The sequence below is a fragment of the Phalacrocorax aristotelis genome, chromosome 9, assembly GCF_949628215.1.
Source record: "Phalacrocorax aristotelis chromosome 9, bGulAri2.1, whole genome shotgun sequence".
In the NCBI taxonomy this organism is placed as follows: domain Eukaryota; kingdom Metazoa; phylum Chordata; class Aves; order Suliformes; family Phalacrocoracidae; genus Phalacrocorax; species Phalacrocorax aristotelis.
Genome location: NC_134284.1, coordinates 36729316 through 36742534, shown reverse-complemented (window position 1 = coordinate 36742534; position 13219 = coordinate 36729316). Strand labels below are relative to the sequence as shown.

Genomic DNA, 13219 nt, shown 5'->3' with positions numbered 1-13219 from the left:
GGCTGACCTACAAAATGCTTTCAGCAGCCGTGTGTACGTGGAGGACTCGGGCTCGCCGGGGCAGCCCGAGCCCCTGCACGACCAGAGTGCTGGGACCCCGACCTGCACCCCTGTTCCCCGAATGCTGCCTGGACCGGGCGTCCTGCTCGCCCCCACACCAACCTCGGGCCAGCCCCGTTACAAACACGGGATGCTGGTAACTTCTTTGTGTGGCGAGCCTATATGCAGTCACTAGGGTTGCCTGTTCACTTGTTGGACTCCAACATGGTAATGAGCAATTAACTCCTGATTCAGTTATTAGTCATCAAGGATTTACAAATTCGGCGTTGGCGTGTTATAGCCCGTTAAGCACATCACGAAGCCAAGCGCACACACTAGGCAAGAAAACCCCCAAAAGGCAGCTGCCCCCCTTGCCCAAATTCCCTCACTAACTCGCACAAGTTGTCTCCACCTGGGTTTCTGAACTTACGCACATCTTGAGATTCATCTGACAGAGAAAGGGTACGTTTTGGGAAACACAAGCCCAACGTTTGTAGAGCCATAAGACAGTCTTTTTGAAGGACTCAGGAGACAAAAGGGTTAACTCTGAGCTCCAGCCATTTGCTTAACTACATATGTGGCATATAAACATATTTGTTTACATGACAGTATTTGCATTAGAAGAGTCTCTGAATGTATATTGCAAAGACTTTCTATCTTTGGAGCATTTCAAACAGATTTTGAGTGTTTTTTTTTTTTTCCTTAATTTGAAGTGTGCACAAAACCACAGCAGTTTGAGGCACTTGGGTCTTCTCACTTGCCAACAGCTGAGTCCGCTCACATAACATACAGAGTCAGACGCAAAGTTTACCATTAAACCTACAGCAATAAACCAGCTGATCACAAGCGAGAGCCGTGCTTCGCCCGCTCCCTGACGCTGGAGTCTGTGCAAGTCAGACTGGACTTTTTTTATATCTTTTAATTCCATTTTGTGCATTTATCGGGTGTGACATTTTCAATTGTTCCCTCTTTTTCCATCAGCTCTGGTGACCAGTTGCATTGCAATCCCAATACTTCCTATTTTTCATTGCCCAACACTTCAAGTGAAGCTTTTAAACTGTGTATCACAGGAATATGAAGAGATTGCCATTAAAAAAAAAAAAAAGCAACATTTTTCAGCAGCAATTAAAGCAAAATAGCAAAAAAAGACCCGTACTTGCCCCTGCATCTGTTTCGAGGGCAAGCACAGCCAAAAGTACAAGAGATTAAGGGCTGTGCTACGTACTAGAGCTTCACCCTATGCAAGCTGCAGACAAATCCTCCCCTGATATCTAGGCAGGCTGAGTTGTACCGGAGCTTCAGCTTTCTTACCGAAGTATTGTGGTTTTGTTTAAAGCTATTTCCATATGCGAGCAGCCCTGCCTGACTTCACTGGGAGCAGCCCCAAGTCTTCTGATGGTAAATGTTCCTAAAAGCAGCGGAATCTGCCCTAAAGTCCTGTTTAAAACTGGGCTTCGCAAAGACCTTTGTAACACCAGATATTGTAAGTTAATAAAAAGCAGAGTAGGAACTTCCCAAGTGGTTTACTTACAGTACACATCCACTCTTATGGACTTTATGGCTGGCGAACCCAAGCCGTTCTCAGCCTTGCAGTAGTAGCGTCCTCCCTGGTGTCGCTGGATGTTGGATATCCTCAGGGTTTCGTTGAAGACACTCGAGTCTTGAAATCTGTCAGAGGCACTTCCTGCTGTTTTGGTCCACCTGATCTGAGCAAGCACCAAAAAAGATTGTTACTTTAAGTGTGCAAAAGTGAGCAGAGTACAGAGCTCTTCACCGAACCGACGACCGCGTGTGCGGCGGCCAGGATTCTGCGTTGGAGGACTCAGGGAACTTCTCCAGAAAACTGAAGAGCTCACGCTTACAATTAAACACTTCATCCAAGAGCCCCTGAATAGTAATCTTGCATTTATCACCCTCTCCTAGAAATAGATTACTTTTGATGGAAACACCCCACAAAAAATAAATGCCACTACAGAGGTACGGAGAACAACTCAAGCCACCACCAGCAACACACAGCTGGAACAGCTGCAGAAGTATTCCCTGTGAATGGCAATGAGCAAAGCTCGCCAGAAAAGGCGGCTGTACTCCCGGACTGACCATGGAAAGTTTTCACTGAAATCATATTCGTGAAAGATGAGGGCAGACTGGAAAGCACCTTCAAAACAACTAATGGATTATCTCTTATCAGCAATAAAATCCATTTTTAAGGAGTCCAATGACTGATGCTTGAAACCACAACAAACTACTAACATCTATTTTTTCAACTACTTGGGTTTTTTATGTGTCTTTTATGGCAGATACAAATTCCTTCACTCTGGTAATTATTTTCCACAAATGAAGACTTTTTCAAGGGAACTTTTTAACTCCAAACCCATAAAAATGCCAGTCACAGCCCACTACAACCAACAGCTGCACAGAGGTGGGTACGCACATTGCTAACATCCATGCTCGATGGCCCTCGCCTGCGTGACTCAGTGGCCTAAGCTATCTCATAAAATGCAGCAGACCTCCAGAGACTCCCCAGGTACCTCCTTCCTCTTTCAGTTCACACTAATTCAATGACCAGGACAAGCAACGTTCCGTTCCAGACCCAAACTGCTTTTGTAAATGGAGGTGTTTCTTGCCTATAGAGGACACAAGAGGGACATTTGCATAAAGAGGCATTTACATCTCTTCTGAAGCTTCTCAAAGCTGTCTGTTCTCAACTGCATCCACTAATTCTATGCCAGGATGAAGACCAAAAGTTCTGTAGTCATTGAGATTAACACAAGACAATAAATATTTGGCTCTTAGATCCCAGGCTACGGTCCCTAAAGATTGTCCAAAGGTAGTCAAGTGAAGCCATGATTTGAAGAACAACGTTTAGACCCTGATGTCTTGGGACCTGCTAAGCAGGCCGTCTACAAGCATCCTTGAGCCGGTATTGGCTCGGTTTGGACAAGGTGTTGCAGCCTTGGCAGCTCAGGCAGCACACTCCTGCCACCAGCAGTGAGTGCCTGTCTCTGCGCCCAGCCAAGCCTGAGCTGGACACGCTGTGCTTCCAGCCCTCTCCTGCATGAAGGAAGGTCCCGTGGCTGAGCAGGGTGGTTCTTGGTAGATGCCAAGGTGTCCCTAGGAGTTGCCTTGGCTGGAGGGAGATCGTTCCCCCAGGGTGCAGAGACACTACTTCATGGGTTCCACCATTCCCAGTCCTGACCCAGAACTGGGGTCCGGATCCCAAGAGCACAAGGTGGGCAGGGGCCAGCCTTCTGCTCATCGGGAACTCCTCCTGGACAGGAGGCGTCTTCTACAAAAGGAACTAAACTGAAAAATTCATGACCAGCTGGAGCCCATGTAAATTCTCCTCCCCTTGAAATGAGAGCAGGCTTGGGCTTCAGAGGCTGAAATTACAGCAAACAATACTTCAAAAACATTTTCACCTCTTTCTGGCTTGTTAAATTCATAAGCCCAACTGACTTTGCCCTCTTGCCAGGTGACCTGCATAACTCTCACACGGTTCTGCGGCTCACTCCACATCTACAACATTCGGTCTGCATGTGAGAGAGACGTTATTAGCACTGCTATATTTACCAGACTCAATCTGTCTGTACTTCTATTCTAAACTCTTGGCTCCGGGGCTTTTTAAATCATCCATATAAATGTGCCGCAGGATAATTTTGGAACACGCACTCAGCTTCTGCATGCTGCAGAATACAATTTCACCATATACATTTCAAATGCTTGAGAAGTACTTTAAAACAGTGTTTAAGATGTTCACCGAATCTCTCGCGTGTTTTATTTCCCTTTACATAATCAGAACTGTAAAAACAGCTGATTTTTAACTGGAAAAATATTAATAGCACAACTTCCCTCTCCCACAAGACGTTTCCAGTGGGAGACAGTCTGCCCTGTCGAACGAATAACTTAATATGCTATAAGTAGTATCAACATCTACGTAACTGGTAACATTACATAACTTATACAAAAAAATATAGCTACGTTTATTTAGGTACTGTCTGAAAGTTTTCTCTTTTTTATGCATGCAAAAGCCTCCCTCCTTCATTGCATCTTAACGTTGATGTATCTACCTTCTCCTTATTATAAGGAATTTTAACAGGACGCTGTTTGGATGTCAACAAAAGCAGACTTTTCAGCTTTAAAAACTATACATATGCATGTATGCTTTAGAGGAGAGAGGAGCAATTTTAACAAATTAACTAATTTTGTACTGTACGTAGAGATCCCTGAAGAATAAGAGGAATAGTGTCAACTAGATTCCCTCTCAAAAGATATCCCCTTCAGGAATGTCACTGGTCTGATTTAGCTTCAGTTCATTATTTACCTTAGCTTTAACTCAACATACACACAAAAAACATGCTGATCAATATTGCTTTGTAATTTATTGAACGCACTGTGAAGAAAGATGACTCCTGAGCACTGTGCTAATGCAGTCATCAAAAAAACTGGGCACAAGAAAGCCAGATAACCGAGGCTGACAACCTCTTCAGAGAGGTCCTTGGCGATTTCGCCCACCGCAAGCTCCAATCCATGCTTTGGGGTGGCCTCTAATGACTTTTAGGAGACTGAGACCATCAAATCCATCCTTCGGATGGAGCATCTCACGGCTCTAGCGTCCAGGCCCTCATCGCTGCTTAACGCAGTGACCTTCAGAGCAACTGCTGCCACCTCACTGACATAATCCCATTTTCAAGGTGGGAAGTGGTGGCAAAGGGGGGCCACGGGCTCGTGGGACATTGTGGCAGGTATCAGCCCCAAACCCCAAAGCAGCATCCACGCTGCTTTATGGCAGAGGATTCAGAAAACCTCTGGATTAGCAGCTTTTAAACAAACAAACAAAAAAAGGGCATTAGATTGTATATTCAGATACTCCGTTATTTTCACATGACTCGGCACAAAACAACTGCTCACCCAGGCGCATTTTATCGGTGTTTGCTGTTCATAATCTGCTCGACTGTTTGGAGCCTCCCGGTTCCTAGCGCAGAAGCAGCACTGCGTGCTCTGCGTGTCTACTCGGATCGTGTGGATAAGGTGGGAATTAAATACATCCTGTTCCACCGAGGAGTCAACGCCGTTCTTGCTTGTAATGCAAAGTTTCGATTAAAGTTACATCCGCACATCACGGCATACACAAATCGGAGTAATAAATGTTAATCCATCACGCAGATACGCGATCGCTGGCGCCTAAGGACGCGGCATTCCAAAGCACTCACTGTTACTCCGATGCACATTTGGGAATCCCACCCATGTACTGTCCTTGCTCTCCCATATGGTTATGGTGTTTATTTATAAAGTCTTTTCTTTTTTTCTTTCCTTTTCTTCTTGCAAAACACGTAGAAGTAAAAAAATTATTTATGAACAATTCAATTAAAAACTATTCAACTTTTAAACATTAGTAAGTTATGACCCATCCGGCCATATCATGACCTATGTAGTACTTGTCTGATTTGTATAAGCCCATGAGTTCTCTAGCCATCAATATCTTTGGCAGTATTTTATTGATTTAAGCAGATGCCCTGAGACACACAGACATATTTCACCCTAGAGCTTCAGTTTTCTCAATGAGCTTTCCTGCAACTTCGGGACTTAAATTCATAAACTTTAAATTTTTAGGCTAAAAATACAGATTTAAAAAACCAAACCAAACCTCCGAGAATGTTTTACGTAACTTTTCTCAGCTTCAAAGTAGTACTGATGCCCAAAAAGAAAGTAGAATAAGGAAAATGCTTAATTTTGACATTTTAAAACCAAAACACTTCTGTTTTAAACACTGCCTTGGTCAAAGACAAGAAACATTAACATATCTTTAGTCTGAATACAAAACATTTTGCTTTGTTCAAAACAATAACCACCATTGCCCCAAGAAAAACCCCAAACCACACCAAAAAAAATACCGCAACATTTTGCAGTGGAACCTTTTCTTCCTTCCGTGGAAACGGTTGGTGGAAAATGAGGTTTTGACAATCTTTTTCTTATACCACAACACCAAAATCTGCCTAACGCAGCAACTGCAAGCAAATGTGTTCCTTAAAGCACACCCAGTGCCCGCACTGGGGCTCAGTGCTGCATCTCACTGCCGTTGATTGCGGTTGCTGCCCTCTGACATCGCTCAGAAATCAAGGATGAGGAGAACCTCCCGACCACTGTTATAATCCCCAAATCCCTGCCACAGATTAAAGTCGTCCTTTGTCTGCAAACAGCTGTAAAAGAGGTTTGTGCAGAACTTCATTGGGATGTGCTGGAACACGTCGTCATTCCTAAAGACGTCAGAGCCTTTGGAAAAAGCCATCTTAAGCACAGCTACCGCCCCTCCTCCAAAAAAAAGGAAAATAACCCCTTCGATTTATTTTCCCATGAGGTTATTTTTGTTCTCAGGGAAGCAATGGCTGGGGCAGCAGCTACTGAAGGCAAGAAGCACTCGCTGCTTTTACGATAAACACCAAGGATATGCTACACAAAAGACCCTTTTTTGGGCCAGGAAAGACAAAGTGACTTCTGCTCCTTTAGTTAAGGAAACTATCTGAAGCGGTTTTGAGCGTATGCATCTCCCCTGACCTCTTCCTTCCCTACAGCGGGGGTGTAACCACACTGCAGACCTCGATGCGCTGTGGGGTACACCCTGGCTCGTTTTAAATGGGCCAGCCTGGGGTCTAGCAACAGCCCTGTGGACATCTCCATATGCTGCTCTGCCAGACAGCGAACCAAAAAGAAAAAAAGATGACCTCCCAAAAAACAAAAGTCTAAAAAAACCCCTATAAGACATTAAAAAAAGAGAGAAGCAAACAAAAAATCCAGGAGAGCACATTGCACCCAAGTTTTCATTGCCTGACACCAGGAGAGAGCATTCACACCTATATGCAATTAGACAAGTAGAACATGCTTTGACCCAAAATAGGCTTTTTTTTCAATGAGCTCCCCCTTCCCTTCCCACAAGAAGGTCTCGGAGCCAAGTGATTGCAAGGCAGATGTCAGCCACCACTGCAGGGACAGGTTTTGTACCAGCCGTACACAAGCACAGGTTCACAGCAGAGACAAGGTTGTTCAACTCCAAGGTTTCTGCTCAGAACTTCTCAATGTCCTCGGCACAAAGACCATCACGGGCGACTCCAACAGCTCCTCGTTGGAACGGGTGCCCTCTCACTTGGGTCCAGGCAAACGCTTCTGCAGGGCCTTTTGGTGACTCAGGGGATAGGCATATCAAATGTACCCCTCCAAAGCTTTCTAAATATCCTTCCCCTGGTCACCTGAAATAAGTGACAGCTATTCCTGTACCGTGCCCACGAGTTACAGCACCGATCCCAAACACCGCCGCTCTGCAGGACACGTCTAGTCTAGGAAACCTCCCACGTGTTCAACAGGGCATCCTTATCATATGTGAAAGGAAAGCATTTACATGTCTAAATTACAGGATTAGTTACATATAGTTAAATAAAATGGGGGGGGGATGTTGCATCTTGATTTCTAGCAAACCAGAGGCAGCATGATGCAGCACACCCGATGAGACAGAGGGTACCAAACGGCTGTCGTTATTGGAACAGATATTGCTGCAGGCTATCAATATGCAACAGTGGTATGAAAAATTCTCATCCTATTTATTTCGTATGATACCACCTGAAATACTGGGCTCAAACATTGCTTCAGGTAAAAGTACTGTTCATTGTCCAAAAATTCTTACGTGGAATATTAGAGTGGAAAAGCAGCCAACGCAAAGCAAGCCCTGCTTACTGTCAGAAGTGATGATCCCCTGCCTTGGGCAGGGCTAGAAAGCTGTTATCAGCGCAAAACAAATGATGAACTGGAGAGTCTTTGGTTTCCAAATTTATTTCTTCGAGTTTGTGGTAGCCAAGACACAGTCAGCTACAAACACTGGGTTTCATTGCTCTGTACCTGGACTCCTCAAGCTTCACAGGAACACGGGGGAGAAAAATGAGCACGGTCCCCAGGCCAGGCATGCGACAGATGCTGTTGCCTTTACGGGAAACCTCGTGTGCTTATGTGCTAATGCTTCAGTAGGCTGACATGCAAAAAGCACAATTTTTTACTCATCTAACTAAAAGCAGCCTGTGACAGTAACTGTTAACATGCAGGACATGATCAGTTCTGATTCAGTGCCAGAGATCACACAGAAATTGTTATTTTCCAGCTTGATTGCTATAACACAGAGGGGAAAAAAAAGACTTCCTTTTATTCACTAACAGAGGAAAAATTGTGGTTATTAATTACAGAGAAAATCAGCATTAAAGCCACAAAGTTACGAGCAATCAGCTCCTACAGAAGAACTTTAGTGCTTTGTTCACAGTTCGCTTTAGCCCAAAACATACCAGTCAGCACCGCTGGCGCTGGACTCTGGATGAAGACCGCAGTCTCGCGGCTCCAGAATGATAAGTTGCAGTAAGTCAAAGGCTCAAGAAGCATAGCTGAGGGCCTCAACACCTGCCAGTGTGAGAAAAACTATACCTAAGCTGACTATTCCTTCACTTCTGAACGTCCTGCGTTTGTGCAAGTCAGGTGATTCCTATTTTATCCCTAAAATCCACGTTCCCCAAGAGCTACTCAAATCCCACCGGTGTAACTTAGCACCCCAAAGCCAGGGGTTCTGCGTGCACTGACCCCCTGTGCGCACAAAGGACCCACCCCACGGGTACGCTGGGCAAAACGCGGCTCCTCCCAACAGCACAGCAGCTCCAACCCCTCGCTGCGCCGGGAAACTGTCATAGCGATCACGTGAAACGTCGTCGTATCCCCCCACCACCTCAGGCCAAGCAACTTGATCGTCACCTACAGCATTGATCAGCTATCGCTGCTAAAGAAAACAGCAGGTTTGGATTCCACTTTTAAGTCTGAAGACAGAAAACAGCCTAATATGTAGCAACGGGATATATATGTGTGTGTTATTTTTAAGCAGTCCAAATTTGGTTTAATTCCTATTAGCACTAATAGAAATCTCCCAGATGCGAAGGAACAGAACAGCCACCCAAAAAACCACCAAATCTGGCATCAAATCCAAGTTCTACCTTTGCCACACATTTCCTCTCAGAGCTGGCGTTGATTTATGTATCATAAATGCTGCAGAGGCGTTTGTAGAGCTTTAACGCCCCACAGCTCAGTGCTCGTGAACTGATGGAGCAGAGCCCAGCTCAGATGTGGCGCCAGGCAGCAGATATGGGGATGGGGTAGTCCAGGCCTGCGTGGTGGAGTTAGGAAAGGACAGGATGTGCTTTAGGTAAGGACAGGCCCCAAACAAAGAATATACCTCTCTTTTTTGGGTCTTCCGGGTTATTTGCCCATTTCACTTTCACTTCCTCAATGAAAACTACATTTTTAAAAACAATTTTCTCCAGTGCTACGATTTCAAGGCAGCAAAGATTCTTAAATTTAAAAGGTTCGTGTCTCTGTCCCACCCAGACGCGTACGCGCTGTCAAAGTCCATTAAAATTAGGCGTCGCACAGGTCTGAGTCGTCTGAACGCTGAGAACTAAGAATTTGGCTTTGAAGGATTTCTTACGCTCAAAGGCTGAAGACCTAAAGATTAACTGGATCTAAGTGAAGAAATTTTAAGTGATCACTGAACAACTTAAGAGGAAATTAATGCGTGGATCCTGAAGAAAATAATATTGCAATCATTAGGTAAATTGGTAAAATAACCCTGCTTTAGATCCTTCCTGTAGCTGAATCAGCCTGTGCTTCTTTATGAAAAGGTAGTGTCTGGGGAAGCATCCATACATACTTTCTAAAAATATCTTTGAGTAACCTGCTAAATGATTAATTGCCGCAATTTATCCTAGTTTGACTATAATGTTTTTCCTTATGACTTTAAGATGTTTCACTGCTTCAGAAAAAATTAGCACTTTTATACTGAATAATCAATATACATTTTACTAGAAATATCTCACTGAAAGACGGAGGATTTTTTTCATTCCGCACGTCAGGAAAATACCTTCTCTAGCATTAACTGGGAAGGACTGAGTTCAATGAATTTCACAGAGCCTTTTTTCTGCTGAGGTCAGTATCATTTTAAAATTGTCAATAGCTGCAGGACTTACAAGGGTCTCGAATGTTTATGCCCTCCTGATGGGAAATCATTTACTGTCCATCAACTAAATTATTCAATGAGTTTCAAGAAATGATCCAAACATCTCTGAATGGCGTGCATTTTTCTCTCAGCTTTTTTATTCAGCAGCATTAATTTGCTTTAAAATGAAATACAACACTTCACCTTCATAATAAAGAACAGAATCTAAGGGCAGAATGAGGCAGATGCAGCACCGTTTGAATTCCTAGTTATTAATTTTATGGTGGCCTTCCAACGTCGGTATACCATGTTAAACCACCAGAATCAAACACATCCTCGTAACTTAAATGCATGGAAATTCACGTACTATAGTTCTTAAGTGGTTTAAAGGCAAATAAATGCAAGATACTGTGTAACTTTTAGCTACTGCCACTATCACAGAACTGAGCTTGGTGATGAGACCATCAGAGAACTCTGAAATTCACATCTAGACTTTTATTTCCCCTGTGGGCCAACCTAAATCACAGTAGTTTTTTTTCCCCCATTGACAGAATTAAGTTGCTATTGTTGCCACAGGTACAGTAAATGAACTAAAATCCTTACAGTTTTCAAAAAGAAAGGCCGGTATAATCAAACTCACGCGAGTTACAAGAGCAGTGCTAGGGTAAGAGCGCAGATAACCTGGAGGCCAGTCACTGGAAGAGCTGGAAAGAAGAGAACTGGGTCCACGGACAAGGTATTTCCAGTGATGTTCTGCAAATGTTAGGAAATCGCCAATCTGTGCGCTTCTCAGAAGCTGCAATTGCTAAAAAGGACTGGGAACGGGGAGGTGGTAGCACAGCGTTAGCTGTGCTCCATGCCAGTCCCACCACTGCTCTGAGCTACAGGTGAGCCAAAAAGCTGAGAGGTGTTTTGGTTGTATGAAGCAGAAAATAATCAGTTTGATATTGTCTCTACCTGAAGCTTCTACAATTGCCCTTGGAATAAAGTCTAAGGTGACAGTCCCACTTTGAGGGTTATACCCCAGGAAGATGTTGAAGAACTGGCAAGAGGATAGAGAAAAGCCACAGTACTCGTTAACATAATGGGAACATGCTCAAGAGTGCAACGATAAGCTCAGCAAATTTACAGTATCAAATGAAAAATCGGGGAAAAGCAATCAACATCTTTAAAACATACATGAGGGACTGAAATTCAATAGCAGATCAATTTTCAACATAACAGGCAAAGTTAAGGCAGTAATAAAATGGATTAGAAATCACTTTCCATTTGCTCGGCTTAAGATATTTATGCAAAACATCTTCTATCCAAGTCATCTCTTTAAATCAAAGTCAGCAGAGCCAAAGGACTTTACCAGGAGTGCTGGGGGTATGAAATCTCCTCCTTGTGCTCACCACCAGCAACCAGCTCTACAGGCCAAACCATCACCTGGTGCTGGGTCTCCATCACCCAGCACTTCTGCATGACTGCAACCAATGCACTGTCCTCACGGTGTCTGAAGATGTAAAAACCCAGCCTTACCCTAAAAAGAACTCTTACTAGCCCAGTGGGACTAGCAAAGTGCCTCACACGGCTGCTGGTCTGCCCTGCACCACCTTTCAGAGCCCATTTTCACCCAAATTTGGCACAGGCACGCAGCCAGCCCCGGAGCGGTGCCACCCCCACCTCCCAGCGCCCAGAGGCGATGCCTTCATCCAGTTTGGAGACGGGGACGTGGGAGGGTGATAGGGGAGGACGGAGCTCTTGGAAGCTGCTGTTCAACCACAGCACAAGCAGCAGTGGGAAACCAGAAGCCATCAGCTCCCCCATTCCCAGAACTACTTGTCTCTGTCAAGAACAAAGAGGCATGAAAATGTGTTTCTGTCATTAAACTCAGAAGACTAGAGTCTAAACAGAGAAAGGAAAAAGTGCCTGCTAAACAGGATTTTTCTCTTTAAAGTTATTCTTCATAATAAAATCACATTTCAAAGAGACAAAGCCATCTTGAAATCCAGGCAGTTTAAAACTGATGCATTTTTTTCCTTTTATAACAACCTTTCAGGTATTACTTCTGCTTCTCATTCTCTCCATCTCTTCCCATTTCACCCCCCTGCCAAGACCCACGGGAGAAAGAGAGTATTCAAGAGAAACAGCTTTACAGAGCACACCCAAAAGGCTGCCAGAGACTTACAACAAGTAAACTGATAAAGACAGAAGAAAACATTCTCTCTTCTGGTCTTTTAGTAATCTGAATCTTGACTACATCCTGCAAGAACCATTAGGGGAGATATTTCGGGGCAGACATGCAGCCTGACGGACAAGCGTCACAAATAAACGGATCTGCAAATGAGCAAAGCAAAGCAGCAGCCACCGGCGTCAGGGCGGCTGCACGCGCGGCGAAGACGGAATCACAACACAGAGCGATTTCTGTGCAGATGGCGAACGCTCCGAGGCTGAGACCTACGTGCTTTCAGTACGGGTGAGCCATCGCTAGAAAGAAAAACGCACTTGTTTTCCTTCTGCGCGAAAACAAAACCAGCAACTTCGGTTCCAGAACACGATTGTACCTGCAAGGGCGACGTGCAAATTTTTGTGGATCCTTAATTCTTTGCTCCCGCAGGAGCAGTGCCTTCCCTCCTCCAGCAGAACTCCAGCCTGCAGAGGCGGAGGTGCCACGGCACGCACCGCATGGCTGCTGCACCATCCGGGGCACTCCGACAGTAACCCGGGCACGTTTCTGGCCCACCTCTGCCTGAACAAATGAAATCCACTTAAGTGAACATCATAAAATGCCGGGTTTAAATGGCTCTTTTCCCACTACATTGTCTTCTGCAAATAGCACTGAGGTTATTGATTTCCTGCAATGCAATATCAGTCTGTTTACTTAAACCACTTCCTATTTTAAAAACTTCATAAAACGTAATCCGGAAAAATTATGCTGTACTTCAAACACCGAGAGCAGACTTGGTGCATGAAGAGACTAAGAAAAATCCCTTCTACATATTGAAAGCTGATGACCACCGGGCTCTGCCTTTACGTTCGCGTTGGAGCTTATCAGCATTTCCTACAGCACAGCCTGCGTTGCATCCCTCCGAGAGTGAAGATGCACACCCGCCTTATTTCCAAACATCTTTTTGAATTAAACCCAAATCTCAATGATCCAGTAACATTAGCTGGGCTTTATCTTCCTTC

At 44.5% G+C, this 13219-nt stretch overlaps 1 protein-coding gene across 1 annotated transcript in view; it reads right to left on the bottom strand.

The window, feature by feature from the left end:
- The window catches only part of MDGA2 (MAM domain containing glycosylphosphatidylinositol anchor 2), a 398250-nt gene that overhangs the window by 225503 nt on the left and 159528 nt on the right, over positions 1-13219 (bottom strand). Inside the window, exon 3 of the mRNA XM_075104400.1 lies at positions 1571-1745. Coding sequence (XP_074960501.1) covers positions 1571-1745 — 175 coding nt within the window. The remainder of the gene's footprint in view (positions 1-1570; positions 1746-13219) is intronic.